Source organism: Ammospiza nelsoni, chromosome 20 (assembly GCF_027579445.1).
Source record: "Ammospiza nelsoni isolate bAmmNel1 chromosome 20, bAmmNel1.pri, whole genome shotgun sequence".
Classification (NCBI taxonomy): Eukaryota; Metazoa; Chordata; class Aves; order Passeriformes; family Passerellidae; genus Ammospiza; species Ammospiza nelsoni.
Genome location: NC_080652.1, coordinates 9,913,652 through 9,930,069, shown reverse-complemented (window position 1 = coordinate 9,930,069; position 16,418 = coordinate 9,913,652). Strand labels below are relative to the sequence as shown.

Here is a 16,418-nt window from a genome sequence, read left to right as displayed (position 1 = left end):
CCCCCATCCAGTTATTCCCTAGGACTTCTCATAAATACCCATAAAAGAGGGTTTTGCCTCTTTCCCAGCTCATTCCAACTCCCTGTGCTCCTGAGCCCAAACCACCCCAGCCCCATCTTAGCTCCCATGGGCACTGTGGGATTCTCCTTTGGTTTTTGCCACTGAGGAATAACTCCTGATCATTTATTCTATTATTTTATGGCATTTACGCGAACACCTCTTACCAATATATTCAGGAGTTATTCCTGAGGAATAATTACCATGCTCTGAGGAATAACTCCTGATCATTTATTCTATTATTTTATGGCATTTACGTGAACACCTCTTACCAATATATTCAGGAGTTATTCCTGAGGAATAATTACCATGCTCTGAGGAATAACTCCTGATCATTTATTCTATTATTTTATGGCATTTACATGAACACCTCTTATCATTTAACACCTTTCATTCAAACGACCGCCATGCTCTGCAAGCATCACAGCTCCATGGGGCCATCCCTGTGCATCCTGGCCCGAATTCCAGGGGGGCTGTGGTGTCCAGCGGTGTGACCGGGCTGTGTCCTACAGGTACCTGATCCGCTCCGACCCTCTGGCCCACGTGGCCAACGACGGCCACAGCCGCAAGAGCAGCTGCAGCAACAAGCTGGGCTCGGGCAACCCCGAGACGCGCGACGAGACCCAGCTGTGAGCGCTGCCAGGGCGGGCAAGGATGGCCCGGCCCGGCCCCATGGAGGCGCTGCCCAGCCCGGCGGGGATGCCCGGCCCGGCCGTGCCCACGGGACGATGCCCAGCCCGGCCGTGCCCACGGGACGATGCCCGGAGCCCTGGCACGGCCGGACGCAGCCGGTGGCCGTGTGTGCCCCCGGGGATTTTAACTTTTCTACTGATACCGCAACTAGTGAGACAGCGTTCGCTGGTGCTGGTGGGACGGGGCTGAGCCCAGATGCCAATGGGAGCAGGGCTGGGGTTGCTGGAGGGTGCAGGTTGGTAAAGACAAGAGGAAAACTGCACCGAGACCCTGCTCCTCTTCCTCCTCCTCCTCTTCCTTCACCAGGTGTCCCCCAGGGGTGCCCAAACTCCTGCTCTGTCGCTCACGGTCTTCATCCTCGGCTGGGTTTCTGTTCTGGGCACTGGGTGAGGACTCTGGTGGCCGTGGCACAGCCGGGATGGAGGGGACAGGGCACGGCAGGGCCCCCACGCCTTGGGCCACCTCACAAACCAGAGCACGCCAAGCCCAGGGCACCGAGAGGGGGGCCAGATCTGTGACAGAGCCTTGGGGCACCTCACAAACCAGGACACCCCAAGCCCAGGGCACCAAAAGCAGGGCCAGCTCTGTGGCAGTGCCCTGGAGCCCCTGGGTTTGTGTCCTGCTGGGGCTGAGCTGCTGATGCTGGGCTGGCTGGGCTGTGGACGTTTGGTGGCTCCATTCACCCTTTCCAGCCAGGGCAGTCTGGAGTGCAACCCCCCTGTGTGTCCCGGCCGTGTCCTGCTGTCCTTCCCCTCCCCGCGGTCACAGCTGGTGGCACCGTTATGGCAGCGGGTTCTGCCTGTCCCCACAGCCACCCCGGCAGCTCCAGCCCCCCCTGCCCGGCTCTGTCCCCCCTGTCCCCGTGGCTTCCCCTGCAGCAGAGGTGCATGAACGTCCCCCCCGGCCTGCAGGGCCCTGGCACCACCACAAACACCAGATGTGTTTCCATTCTGCTTTTGCACATTCTGCAATGATGTGGAAAGGGTCTGTTTGACTGCCAAGTGAATAACTGAGTTGTTGACTTTCTATACTTTCATGTTCATATCTTACAATTCCAATGTGATTTTTTTTTTTTTTGTTTTTTAGCAAGGAGCTTGTAAAGCACAACATGGTCATGAAATCCCATCAGCTTCCTTCACTCACTGAATGGTTTATTGCCATTACCATTCACTGTTTGCTTCCCAATGCACCCCCAATCAATGTTTACAAAGAAAACAAAAAAGAAAACAAGCCAAAACCTGATTTAAGTGAGTTTTAAACAGCTGGGGAGATGCCCCAACCTGTGGGGATGTGCTGCCCATCCTGCCCATGGCCCCGAGGGAGGGCAGAGATGCCCAGGGCAGGACCAGTGCCAAGGCTGGTGTCACCTCGAGAAGGTTGAGAGGGACCTGCTGTGCCTGGATGAGGTTTGGGGTCCAGATTTTATTTTTTTTATTGTTGTTTTTTCCTGAAGTGCCAGGCAGGAGCCCCTGGGTGGTGGCACATCCCAGGCTTGGTGAAGTACCACAGGTAAAAGCAAAGAGTGCAACCCTCCCACCCTGCTGAGCTGTGGGCACACACAGAACTGCCTTTAAAGCTTTTTTGGGTTGTTTTGATGGATTTTTAATGATGAGTTTTGGATCTGTTTGGTTTAGGCAGGCACAATGTTTTATTTATTTCTGTTTGTAGTTTCACATACCAAATCTGTCATTTAAAAGTGGCAAAAAGAAATTATAGGCTAAAAAGTGGGTGTGGTTGGAGTACAAAAGGACATGTGGGCTCTGTGTAACTTAAAGCCTCAGGATGCTCAGATCATGGAGTGTGAATGTATTTAATTTTCTGAATTGAATTTATTATGGATCATTTTCCAAGCCCCACTTTGCTTTCAAGGGAGAGTGGAACAAAGCAGTATTACAGGTTAGAGAAAACCAAACCAGCAAACAAACAAAAGCCCAGCCCAAATAAAACAAAAGGTGTGATTATTTGAATATATTTACTAAGAACATTTTTATCCTTTTTTGCTTGTTTGGCTGTGAGCTGTGTGTGAAAGCACAGGGAAGACAAAACAGCTCCTCAGCTCAACCCTCCCATGGCAAGAAAATTAAATTTCTTTTAAAAACCCTTAATTTACTTAAAATCCCAGCCCCAGCCCTGAGCAGCCAGGTCAGCCTTGTGGCCAAACCCAGGGTCTGTGATCCAGAGGCTCCACTGGCCGTGGTGCTGGGTTCCTCCTCCCTCAGCGGGCACACACAGCTCCTTCCTGCCCTCAATCCAGGGAGAAAATTATCCCAGGAGGAAACTCGTGCCAAAAGGACTGAGGCCTCTGTGTGGTTTGTGATATTATCAGAATGCCCTGGATATTCCTGTATTTTGACAATGCTTCTGTTTGTTCAGTGTACAAATCCCTGCCTTTGAAGCAGAAGCTCCATGTACAAAGCCTCGGGTTCCTCCTCTGGTGTAAATTTCCAGCCGACCTTCCCATGGGATGGGGAAAAAACCCTGTAAATACTCACCTGTGGCCAATGCAAGTCTGAGAACCAAGGGTTCATTTTTCTAATCCCTTAGCCTCAGTTACAATACTAATGTAAAAAACAAAAGCAGTTTATTTTTCTAATGGTCCTGGAAACGTTGATGCAGCGACGAAGAGTTGCTCCTGCCGCTGAAAGGGCCCACAAGGAGCTTCCATGGGAGCAGGAGAATGCCTACTGCTTCCAGCCATGGAAAAATCCCATTTTCTGCAGGAAATAGTTGTGTTCCAATGCAGAGACCTGGCAGGCCCTGGGGGATGCAGAAACAAGGACAGCTGGGATGTTTTGGGGCTCTCCAGCAGCGGCTCCGGCGCATGTTCCGTGTCCACTAACGGTTTGATATGGACTAAACCCACATATCCTGCATTAAACTCAACTACTCCAACCAGTGTTATCAGCATATTTATTTCCTGTTATCCCCCTTTTTATTTAACCTCTATAGAACAGGACAGTTTTATTCCAAGCTCAGCTCCTGCATGGATTTTTGTCAGCAGCAGCGACTGCCGTGGTTCCTCTGGGAGCCCCAGGGAGCTGCTCTGCTGGGATCAGCCCGCCAGGGGAGAGGGTTTTGTACAATTCTTGTGAAGATGCTTCACATTTCTGTAAAGATAAATGACAATAAAAGAGCTGCATGCAGCAACAGGAGGCACTGTGTCTGATTTTTCTGGTTTTTCTGGGAGTCTGGTTTAAAATCCATGGGAAAACGTGGTTTAAGCTGAGGCTCAAGGCAGCTCTTCCCAAGTTTAATTTTTAACTTTATTTTCAAATTCTTTGTGCCCTCAGGCACAAAGGGCCTGCTGTGGAAGAAAGCTTTTAAAGACTCTTTAATTCATTTATTTAATCTTATTTTTATGATTTAATAAATGCATTAAATATTGTAGGTATTTAAGGATTGTTTTTTTTAACTGATGTTTAGCCAAGATTCAGTACATGCTCTTCTACCTCCCAACACTTCAAAATTTGTCACTGGCTCCAAAGTTTCCAAGATTTCCAGGGAAGATCCCAACATTTCTAGAGCATGCTACACTCACACACAAACATTTTAGCTTGGACATGAAATGCAGGTAAGCAGAGATTTTTCATTCAGCATTTTAGGCAAATACTGTAAAGATCTATTTATTTAAAATTCCACAGAAGGACACAAACAATATCCCTTAAATACAGGAGATAATTCTGGGCTGAACACACACGTGAGGAACTGGAAGTAAAAGGACAGCAGAAGCCAAGTCCCTGCTAAATTACTTTTTAATTATTGGCTTTAAACCAGACAAATCTGTACATGGAGAACAAAATCCTCTTGATTTTCCAGGACATCCAAATTGCAACGATTACACCCAAAATAAGGTGATTTTAACACCACCAAGAGCAGCTCTCACTGGATAAAACCCATCCAAGGCTGCAGAACAGGATTTAATGCTCTGCCCAAGGGGATTTCAGCACTTCCCAGCAGTGGATTCTTCACTTTTTCCTCTTGTTCCACCTTCCACAGCAGCAGGCACAGAAAAGAAGAGGAAATAACTCTGCAAAATGAACCAAAATTCATTCAAATATTTGCCTCAGTTGAGGAAAATCAGCTTCTAACATTTCAAATTCATTGATGCAGAGAAAAAAAATCCAGAGCACTAAAATATACATTAAAAATGATGGGGTTGGTGTGGCTGGGAAACAAAAAGGAAACCAAATCCAGGAAGGATTTTTTTATTTCTGCTGTAAATTCAGTTTTTATGGTTATTCCCTGGAAAAGAGAGTGAAAAGAAAGAGGATTTCCTTTGCTAAGATTTCCAGGTAACGCCACAATAATTTGGGGAGGTTTATGGGCTTCAAACCATTCTTTCAAGTGCCTCATTTGAATTTTAACAAATGCTGGATATTGAATATTTCATGATCCCTGCTGCACACCCTTCCCCAGAGGTTTTTTCTTCCTTCACTACAATAAATGTGTTATTTCCTAACAAGTTCAGAGGGGTGGATCAGAAAACTCTGACAGGATTTCAGCACCAAGATAAAAGTGAATTTATATTTAGCACAGACGAGCAAATAAAATCCACCCTGCAATTTTTACAACTGGAATGCACCTGTGCTCAGCACAGGCTGGAGAAGGAAGGGGCAGAAAATTCCAGTTCTGGAATGGCATTTTCCTTGAAAATTTGGGTTATTTTTTTTTTTTTTTGAGAAGAGCTGAACTTACCACTTGGAGCAGAAGAGTAAAAATGCACATTTTCACAGACCCACAGGAAGGTTGAAATCTTCAAACCCTCTAAAACCAAACCAAGCCTTAACAAACCTGCAACAGAAAGCTCAGGGAAATATTTTCTTTTTAGAATAACAACATTTTAAAAACCTGTAATTATTTTTCACTTACTACATGGTAAGAGAAGTCCAGTGTCTGAGTGGTAACCTGGAATTAATTGTAAAATTTTCAGTGCATTGTGGAAAATACACTTAATTATAGTGGACCATATGAATATTCCAATTTTCAACTGGTCTGAAAAAGTTTATTATATAAAATTTCACTTATCTGAGGCATACAACCCCAAAATACTCCCCAGATTTCTTCAGTTCTGCAGATGAACAGCACTAAAATGGTACCAAATTTCTCCAAAATCTTCTTTTTGGAGTGATGTCCCTGGAGAACCCCAGCCACAGCTTCATCCCAAGGATGCTCGGCATATCCTGAGCCCCAAACCCACCCCCCTCAGCCACCTGCCTGTCCTTCAGCTGCTGAAAATTAATTACATTTAACCCCCTAATTAACTGCAAACCACTTAATTGGATAAGCACAGCAGCTTAGGGCACATCCACGAGGACTGCTCCGTTCCAGGGGTGGGACCAGCACCAAATTCCCAGGAAAGTCAGCTCAGAGTGAACAGGAGACACCTCATTGCTGCTATATTTAAACAATAAATCAAATAAAATAGAAAGTGAGGGGGTTTGGGGTGGTCTGACACTGCTCTGGTCATCAGTTCTGGGATTTGTGGGGGAAAAAAGCAAAAGGAATGGAAAATCAATGTTCTGAGATCTCATTCCTGTCATTCTTACTTCAAACCACAGCCCCAAACTCGAGAGATTTCTACTCAACTCCCCAGTGCAGTGGGGACAAAAATCACCTTTATTTCCTTGGCACCCTCAGCCCTCCCAGTGTAGCTGAAGGCTTCCAAAGTAAATCAGTATTTTCCAAATTATTCTGGATTATTTTGGCTTGAACTCTTCCCCCAGATGAGAGCAGGATGAAAATGGGACAAAACCACACCAAGTAGATGCAAAGAGCACATGGAACACACAGACTGATGGACAGAGCTGGAGAGGCACAAATTGCTTTAAAGCACTTTAAAGATGTACATTCTTGGATTTGTTAGTGAGAAACAGAGAGGGGTCCCAACAGAGCTCTCAGTTCCCCCTCCTGCCCAGGAAACACAACCAGAACCTGTGGGAGCAGCTGGGGGAGTTTTTATCCAGTTCTGCTTGTTTGGACAGAGCTGAGAGGGAACAACCCTGGCTCTAATCCTGGGGAAAACCAACCCAAACAAGCAGCTTAAGCTGCAGGATGCCAATTTAATTCCATTTACCTGCAGGGATCCCAACCCTGGGCTGAGGGAACAGGATTCCCCAACATTTCCCTGGTTTCAGGGATTTACATGAACTCTGCAAGGACAAAACCCCATTTTCTAAGCAGGGATTAGCAGAAGTTATCAGCGTCCAGATCACCTTATTAGGATTTTAGGATTTTATTATGTTGTTATTAGGACATCAGGATTTTCTGTGCTTGGCAGGGAAGGGTTAAACATGAGGTCACTAAATCCTCTGTATTCAGAATTCCATAAATTTAACCCAAACCTCAACACTGACTAGAAAATTACCACAATTCTGCCACTGAGAGCCAAAGGAGCCCCAGCAGACAGATTCAGGAGTCTGATTAAATAAATCCTTAAACTATTTCCCATTTTTCTGAGTTTTTTGGTCCCACTGCAAACTCTTGTCACAAAACTATTGCAGCTCCCTGCAGGTGAAGCTTTACCAAAGAGAACAGCACATCTTTAAAGTGAATTAGTTCTGGGAGGGGATGAAGTGTCACACCAACAAAAGTACACATGAAATAAAAAGGAAATCAGTTAATGATTTTTATTAAATTTCAGTGTTTCATAAAATAAATATGGTTTATAATATCAAACAGTGAGAAATAAAGCACAAGCATGAAAAGCATGGTAACAAAAGTTCCACTCATGACGGTGTTTAATACTCAGCACTTTAGAAACCATAAAGCCTTTAATTATTTACAAGCAGCAAACTATCTAACATAATTTACAAAGTTGCAGCAGCCTAGTCAGGGAGTCCTGGAAGGGGAAAAACCACGGAGAGACTGCACTGGAAGACCTTCACTCTGCTCTAGCCAGCTTCACTTTCTGCCACCCCCCAGCTCCCCTATGTACAATAACTCTGCACCTTCCATCATCTCCAAGGTCAATAATTCCTCTGGATTTAGAGATTTAGAGCTCAGTCCCTCTCGAGGACGGGCAGGGCCTTCTGCACTCGAGAGACACAAATTCAAGTAACACTTCAAAGAAAAGTAAACATGTGCAAACCCACGTCAGAACCCACAGGAGCTGCAGGTAGTAAGTGTCAAATCCAGGGAGCAGGAGCTCGTTAGCAGATTAAATTAATTAGGGAATAGCTACAGAAACCTGCTTGGGAACCAGCTGGGGCCAAGAATGAGACATGGGAGTGGTTAAAAATAAAAACAAAAAAACAAAAAACAAAAGAAAAGGAACTGTAAATGTACCCTGTTACCACAGACAAAAATTTAATCTGCTGAAACACAAAGACTTTTAAGGTCATAACTCAAGATTTAATATTTCAACATGAAAAGAAATCCAAGCCATTCGACTTATTTGGGCTTTTGAAACAAATGCAAATGTCTCTGTTTAAAAACTGCTTTCAAATGAGAAAAAACAAATCAATATATATTAATATATCACCCAAAATAAAAAACATAACACACTCTTCATTGTAGAGCATGCTGCTCATTCAGAATAAAGACAGGACAAAGAAAGTAGAATTACATTTCATGATGTAATAAAAACATTAAAATCTGTGATCATTAAGTGCACCATCGTACAGGAGTAGCGTGCTCAGAGTGGAAATGTTCTATACCTACCAGCATCCACCTTTATTAAAGCAAACAAATCTTTAGGACACTACCTGAAACTGAAATCAGTAATCACTGGGCTCCATTCAGCTTGCCTTAAGTTTCAGCCAGGCACATTCCAGCTAGTAGCACCTGTTATGCCTCTTCATGATTGTATTCCAGAGATCTTTTATATTTGTGAACAATTTTTTTTGTTTTTTTTTAGAAAAAAACTGGCTTTTTTTGCAATCCTTACAATGCTTATCCTACACAGATCCTGCAAGTAAACTCTGCTCTGAGCAGCACAAGTTGGGGCTTTTATCAGAAATCTGAGAGCTGGACTTACGTTGGCAGTAGGTACAGTACAACAACTGGATGTATTCAACAGTTCCTCAAAAAGGTCTGAAAGGAAGATTTCCCTAAAGACTGTTTAAAAAACCAAACCAAACCCAAAGCACTTCACCCAAGATCTGTTCAATCCTTCTACCCAAGTTCCGAGCTTGCCAACTTTTAAGAACGTCAGGAAAAAGGAGGGAATGAGGTGGAAAGAGAGAGAATTAAATTATTCCCAATTTGTACCGATGAAAAACTTCAAGTAAAAGGAAATCCACTTGTTCAAGATCTTGCTACATGCACAGTCCCTCATCAGCTGAAAGCCACAGTAGTTAGCATTGGGTGTAACAGCAGATTCATCATTCATAAAAAACACTGGCACCGTTCCTTCATCCTCAAGAACTTGCATCCACGGTTCTCTGTCCCGAAGCTTCTTAAAAACTGTCTCTGGTTCTGCACATTTCATACCAAACTGGAGGAAAATGGTAAACATGTCTTCTGTCAATGCAATCCCAGTGAGCCAAGCTTCTCCCCAGGAGCTGGGTGTCATTTCCGAGTCTGGCCCTTCTTTGGCACCGCGGGTCGCTTGGCCTGCCACAAGTGGTTGTGGATGGTGAGGGCGTCCACGCTCACTGACATGGTTTTGGCTGGGATCACGTTAAACTGTTTTCTGTCCGAGCTGTACTTATAGAGTTTATCAATCATTTTCTTGGTGATGCTCTTTGGCCCCGTCCCAGTGAGCTTGTAGATCTCCTCCGTGTCGGGGTAGTAGCAGTAAAGTGCTCGGAACTGGCAGCCGGCGTCGCGGAACAGGATGATGTAGTGGTTGGCATCACATTTCTCCAGCTCCTGCAGCAAAAACAACCAGGTACAGGGGCTGCTCACTGGCACAACCATGCCAAGCTTTAAGCTGAATACTTGCTCCTCTTACCATAATTTTCCGGCCCCTTTATAAACCTAAAAGCAGAACTCTAAATACAGAGTTCCAAGTAAATACAGAATCGTGATTTCCATGTAGAAAGCAAAAAATGCTCTCTCCAGCCACATTCTAGGAAATGGAATCCACACTGCACAGCAGTGGGGTTATGAATTCAGCATTACAGACCCATGTGATTGAGAGTGCATTGGTAATTTTAATGTTTACCTCTAATATTGAATTCTTATGTGGTTCGTTCACTTTTCCAGCAAGACAGCAGTGAGATATAGCATTGTGAATAATGGGTTTGTTGGATTTGCTGCTGGGCTCCTTAAATAATTTTGGACCTAAGGAAGATAAATAAGTCAAAATTATCTGCCTTACACTTATGAAAGCTAAGATTTTCATTAAAAGAGAAAAAAAGAAAACTCATTATTTTTCTAGAATGACTTACTTTTATAGCTATTAAACAGAACAAAATACACCTGACAACTTCTCAAAAATAACATGAAACACATCACAGGTTTTCCTGACCTGTTATTCATAATAAATGAATAAAACAAACTAAACAAAAGCAACTAAACCAAAACAAAGCAGGCACCTGTGTATTCTGCCACTGAAGCAATAGAAGATGCCGTGGAAGCATTCTCCCAGTCTCTCTCTGTGTTTCTGCTGGGATTTCTGCTCAGAATGGGTAAGGACTCCATTGATTCAACTCTGGGAGGGAAACAAATAAAAAATCATATGCCAAGGTTTTGGGGTTTGGCTCTGTAATCTCACATAAACACTGCTGTTCCTGAATGGAACAGAATATTTTCCCTTTTCCTCCCCAGAACAGTCAGATTCCCCTTGCTAGAAATCAAAGCAAAGCTCTGACTCTGGAAGAAAATAAAACAAAATTCTAAGTTTGCACAGAACACTGCAGTTGGCAGCCACATACACCAGATGAATTCAGCAATGCTGATTGTGCTCCTCCTCTGCCAGTGAGGTGAAGCAAAGAGCACTGAAGCCCAAATCTGTTTCATGCCCCAGGACAGAGAAACCCCAGAGAAGCTGGCTGTACCTCTGAGAGGGAGTGCCACCAGAGTGAACACTTTCAGGCTCAGTTGTTGCTGCTGAGGCCAAAGACAGACTGGAACCAGACTGAGCACTGCTCAAATTATCAGCTACAAAACAGGAGAGAAAATGTCAAACACATTTGGTGACAGATTTGAAACTCAGGGGGCGCAAACAAATCCAGTCCTTACGTGTGGAAGAACACTTGGTGCCTGAATCACTGTAAGATTCCTCACGATGGACTGACTTTGGCCTGGGTTTTTTGGGCTTGGATTTGGGCTTCCCAAGCCCTTGCTCCTCCAAAATTTGCTGCTGTTTTTTCCTCAGATATTCCTGCTTGATGAGCTCTCGCCGAGCCTTCTCCTCCTCTTTCCGTATCCGGTCCTCCTCAGCTTTGCGGCTGCCACGGAACACAAGGACAGTGAATTCAGCATGGAGCAACCTCCTGACCTTGAAATACAGAGAAATTCTTTGCTGTGCATCATTACCGAGCCTCATCCCTTTTCTGCTCCACCTCAGCCTCCAGCTGCTGCTTGCGCAGCCGCGCCTCCTCGGCCTTGCGCTGCTGCTTCAGGAGGAACGCTGCTCGCTTCTTGGCCAGCTCGTCCTCTGCCTTCTGTTCATCCTGAAAAACCCAAAGGGATGGAAAATCTAAGGAACAGTGGGCAGTATATTAAGCTGGACATCACAAGTTTGCTGATGATTCCAGGAAAATTTGAAGGAAAACTATTACTTTAGGAAATCTTTACATTTTTAGAATTGATGATAAATCAAAACCTCTTATTGCTCAAGAAAATACTAAGAGAGAGTTTTAGTGTTCCCTTAAGTTTGTGAGGAGAAAAAAGGGGCTCATCTTACTCAGACTTGCTTTTAAATATCTTTAATTTTCACAAAACCTTCTAGACTTCCTAAGTACAATGCAGCTATGATGTGGGCCAGGATGCACACCACAAATAATCTCAGTGAATGACAATCAGTCCAAATTAATCACACTACAAAGACCTCAAAAGTTTAATTCCCTGAGACTAGTTTGACTTTCTTGAAAGGGAAATTAAAAGAGAAAGTATCATGTCAGCATGTTTGTGGTATTGAGAATAATCATTGCCAAACATAAATTAGGACACTAAATGTTTTGAGAGCAGATCTGTCTCTTTTTCCAGAGGTAATTGTTTTCCACTGCAGCTTTTTTATATCCAAATATTGCAACCAATGAGGGCTGTGCCCCATCAGGAACCTGGGAAACACTAGTTCTAATGCTGGGTGAGTGTGTAACAGGAACCAAAGAGAGAAAGGTAACACATTTACCTTGAAGAAAAAACCCACACCAGACTTCTGATCACCTTCACTAATCATATCCGCAGAGCTATCCTGGTTTTCAAGTTCTCCTTCATCTGGAGCTTTTAAGTCAGACAAATCTACTTCTATGAGATTGGCCTTGCTTCTCAGGGGCTCATCCACTGGGACATTTTCTTTTCCTGAGCCATCAGAAGAATTCAACCCTGTTTCCTTGAAGCTGTTATTCACCTCTTTGCCCATTTCAGACAGAATATTTGCATCTTTGGAGGTGGAGAGAACAAGTGCCCTTTGATTGCTCTCATCATGGAGTCTATAGGTATCAAAGAAACACTTCTCTTGGGAACCACTCCCATGGTCAGGGCTGCTTTCCAGTCCCACTTCTGTGGGTGTCTTTGCCAAGCTGTTGGGTGGGAAGGGTCTCAGATGTGGAAGGTTTTCTAGGCTGGGAGTTGGGGTTTTAACACGTGCTGAATTCTGCTGCCTGTCCTTAGGGACTTTCAGCTCTGAGGGCCTTCCTGGCCGGGGAGTCCTTCCTTGGCCGAGGCGCGGCGGCTTCCGCAGGCTGTTCATTCCAGTTGGAGACAGGGGCTCAACAAAATGAATTGAAGGCTTCACCTTTTGGTCCTGAGAGTTACTTCTGGTTCCTGGGGATGGCACTGTTGGAGATTTCATGAGCAGCTCCTGCTGCTGGGATATCTTTAGGATGGCCTGCTGCAGGGTGCTGATTGTTTCATTCAGCTTCTCGATAGAAAGATCACATTCATTTATATCTGCTTCGGTCACGTTGTCTTCTAGGAGAGCAACAGAAATAATTTTACTTTTTTCCAGATCATGTATAGCAGCAGGGTCTTTTGCTTTGTGTTGCTCAGCAAAAGCCAGGCTTTCCTGCATTTTTTTTGCTACTTCTTGAGAATCATTGAGCATTTCTTCTCTCTCCTCCTCTTTCACAAGAAACTCCTCGGATTTGGAACCCAAAGAAACTTCATCTAAATCTTCCCCATTGTGCCGGGAAAATTCCTTTGCAAAATGTTCTGGTTTAACAGGTTGTGGACCATCAGGGGACTTCCCTTTTTTAACAACATGCAGGAAAGCTGCCTTGCCCAATTTTAGCCTCTGCCTCGCTGATAAGGCTTCCATCTTCTTCTTCTGAGCCTCTATGGCCCTGCGCTTCTCTTCCAGCTGCATGTGGAGCTGCACCAGCTCCGAAGCTAAAAGATTCACATTGTCCTTGTTCTGCCTGTTGGGGCTCTGCTCTCGCTTCTGTTTCCACGTGGTCAGTGGTGCAGGGCAGCTTTCTGACCCATCTGGGGTGGTTTTTTGGGAGCTACTGGTGCTGGACTTGGTCTCGTAGCTGTTGAGCCTCTGCAGCTTCCTTTCTGCAAAGCTGGTCATGCGGACACTGCCGCTGGCCATGGACACGCTGCTCACCTGGGAGATGGTGCTCAGGCAGGGGCTGGAGCGGCCACTGGCGTCGTCCTTGTCCTCGTGCTCCTTCACCTTCATGTCCTCCTGCAGCTTGGCAGACTCCTCCTCACCAATGTACTTAGTGACTACGGGATGGTTGTCTATGGCCACCAAATCCTGGTCAGCATCTTCCATGTCCAAGAGATCTGGCTCTGAGTCGTGTCTCACCATGGTCCAGGTTGTATCCTGAACATGCAGGCTGAGACCTTTCCCATAACTCACATTGACTTTACTTGTTACCTCATCATCAGCTTTAGCAGCATGAAGAAAGAATCCTCCAGTGGATAGCTCCTGAGAGGAAGGATCTAAACTGCTACTGGCCAAAGGTCTGGAAGCTTCTATACCTGCTTCCCCCAGGGCCATTGCATCTGCAGAACTGGCATCTGCAACTGGAGTGAAATCAGAGCTAGAAATGGGAGTAAAAGTCCTATTGAGGTCATGCTCACCATGACTGCTCGTGGCTTTCTTGCGGATCAAAGACAAGTGTCCTTCATTTAACCTCTTGGTTACAAAACTCCTCTGTTTCCCCTCCCCACACTCATCCTCTTTATTGATGACCTGTTTTTCCTTGGCTGGCTTCAGGACTGCAGGCATTAAAGGCTCCAGGTAAAAACTCTCAGCTTTGCTGTCTGCAGGGTCACTGTTTGTTTTTGGAGACCACGCTGTGGCCACTATGCTGGGCACCCTGGCTGCTGCATTCTGCACCTCAGGGTCACCACGGTTTGGCCTTTCTTCAGATCTGATGATTGCAATGAGCTCTTCATCTTCATCCTCCATTTCTACATTGTTCAGCAAACTCTTCCCATTAGCTTTCACTGATGGAGGGTGGGGCTGATTTTTGGGGGTTACATTGACAATGTTGGAAGCAAGACTGTCCTTGCTGATGGACCTGGCCAGGCTAATGCTGTCACCAGAGCCAGGGTCCACATCAGTACTGGCAGAATGATGAAGAGCAAATGGTGTTGGCTGAGACAGAGGCCTAGAAAACATAAGAAGAATCTACTGACACTCAAGCACGACAAGGTACAATTTGTTGAAATAAAGACCATGATACAGAGAGCTAAAATAGTTGTTTTATTTTTAAAATGCATCCTGTACCACGAGTGACCAGCAATACCAAGCAGCAACTTCAGACACTTCCATTTTCAAGAGCACTTGCTGAAAATCACGGCTAACGAATTTTCAATTGCAAATCTAAAATCAGTCAGCTCTGAAAGTGCACATAAGGAGAAAACAAAATTAAGTGACTGTCAGTGCAGTTCTAGAGCAGTGATACCACATTACCACAATCAAATTGTCCCAGTATCATTTCCTCAAGCAATGCTGCAATAAATAATTACCTGGGTTTCTTCTCTGGCCATGCCAGAACTGCCCCTCGTGGCTGCCCATCAACACGGGTCAGAGAATTCGAACGGTGCCGATGGCCTGAAAAGGTTTTTAATTGGTAATAGTTTAGAAATGGTCTTTAAACCAGCACTTCTGCCTCATTTAATAGCAAACATAGAAACAGAATCAACTCCTTCCCCAACAGATGGCAGCAGAAAACAGATTTGCTGCAGTTGCCACCAGACACAGTCAAAGCCTGAAAAAAATTAAAATCCACTATGTTTCTTAAAAGATCTTTAAGATTTACTCAAACTCACTTACTTGTGTTACTGCAGATTAATTAAATTCTGAATTATTTACAAAATTAACTTATATTTTAATTAATTATTTTATTGCCATTGACAGTCATTGCTTTTTGAAAGGCAAATTCAAGGCAGACTTACCAGGGCTGTCTTCTCCCTGTAAAGATTTTTGCTGCTTTTGCCTCAAAGGCAGCAGTGGATGGGAAGGGCTGAAGGCAGGGCTTCCTCCTTTGCCACTAATTCATAAAGGTAAAAATTCATACTTACTACAAAGATTTTTTTTTCTATAATCAGAAAAAATATCAAATTGCAAAGTCACATTGGTAAGTTACCCTCGTCCTCTTTAAAACATCGTATCAGTGATTTTTTAGCAGTTCCTTAATAAGAAGTTTTTCACATGTAACAACACAAAAGTAAACTTATTACTTGAAATTAAACTAAGTTTCTAAATGCAGTAGATTTAAGACAATGCTTATGTAAATAGTAAATTCAAGACAAAATAAAGGTTGAAATAACTTAGAGGTCACCATGAAATTTAGTCAGCTGAAAACCCTTTTCATTAACCACATCAGATCATGCTGAAGTTTGTTTTCACAGAACCCCAGAATGGTTTGGGTTGGAAGGGACCTTAAAGACCATCCAGTTCCATGGACACCTTGCACAAGAGCAGCTTGCTCAAAGTCCCTGGGCAGCTTTGGAGCCCCTTTGGGGACTCTAAGGTCACCCAGTTTGTGGCAAAATGATAACGCTCAGCAGCACAAACCCCAGGTTACCCAAACAGAGGCACACAGAGAAGGTGGAACAAGATGAAGACACACTCACAGGTAGTCAGGCTCCTCGGGGTGCAGGTAGTACCTGCTGCAGGCCTCAGGGGCTGCCTGGGCTGGGGGCTGCAGCTCTGCAGGGCTGGGGCTGGCAGGAGTGGCCAGGAAGCTGCGCTTGGTGGCGTTGGAGATGGGGACAGGGGGGCGGCTGCTCTTCTGCTGCATCACTGCCTTGACTGGGCACAGAGGGACAGCATCAGCACCTCGCAGGGGCAGGGAGGAGCAAACAGCACAGGGAGCTCCCACGTTGCACAGGGTAGAAGGGAAACTGTCTACACTGTAACCTGAAGTACTGGTCTTTATTAAAATATTTGTCTTCTGGTGGGCGTAATGAAAGTTACAAATTAATAGTTAATTAGTGGGTTTGGGGGGGAAATTACATGCTCAAAAATTATCCATCCAAAAAATTAGAACTCAAGTGGATCTAGGACAAATTTCCTTCTACTTTATTGCTTTTCAAAGACCCCCAGCAAGAATAAACCTTGGGGAGAAATAAACCTTCCAAGGAAACACCACCAGGCA

At 44.7% G+C, this 16,418-nt stretch overlaps 2 protein-coding genes across 4 annotated transcripts in view; one reads left to right on the top strand and one right to left on the bottom strand.

Annotated features, from left to right (window-relative positions):
• Nucleotides 1–3,897, top strand: part of KCNT1 (potassium sodium-activated channel subfamily T member 1) — a 43,259-nt gene extending 39,362 nt beyond the window's left edge. For both annotated transcript variants that reach the window (XM_059486167.1, XM_059486168.1), the window contains one exon: nt 570–3,897. In XM_059486167.1, coding sequence (XP_059342150.1) covers nt 570–690 — 121 coding nt within the window. In that variant the 3' untranslated portion in view covers nt 691–3,897. The remainder of the gene's footprint in view (nt 1–569) is intronic.
• A 3,454-nt stretch (nt 3,898–7,351) lies between these two features.
• Nucleotides 7,352–16,418, bottom strand: part of CAMSAP1 (calmodulin regulated spectrin associated protein 1) — a 33,053-nt gene continuing 23,986 nt past the window's right edge. For both annotated transcript variants that reach the window (XM_059486231.1, XM_059486232.1), the window contains exons 10-19: nt 15,895–16,072; nt 15,214–15,308; nt 14,785–14,869; nt 11,990–14,423; nt 11,173–11,309; nt 10,876–11,084; nt 10,692–10,794; nt 10,230–10,345; nt 9,857–9,975; nt 7,352–9,561 (exon numbers count right to left, since the gene is read on the bottom strand). In XM_059486231.1, the coding sequence (XP_059342214.1) occupies nt 9,259–9,561; nt 9,857–9,975; nt 10,230–10,345; nt 10,692–10,794; nt 10,876–11,084; nt 11,173–11,309; nt 11,990–14,423; nt 14,785–14,869; nt 15,214–15,308; nt 15,895–16,072 (3,779 nt within the window). In that variant the 3' untranslated portion in view covers nt 7,352–9,258. The remainder of the gene's footprint in view (nt 9,562–9,856; nt 9,976–10,229; nt 10,346–10,691; nt 10,795–10,875; nt 11,085–11,172; nt 11,310–11,989; nt 14,424–14,784; nt 14,870–15,213; nt 15,309–15,894; nt 16,073–16,418) is intronic.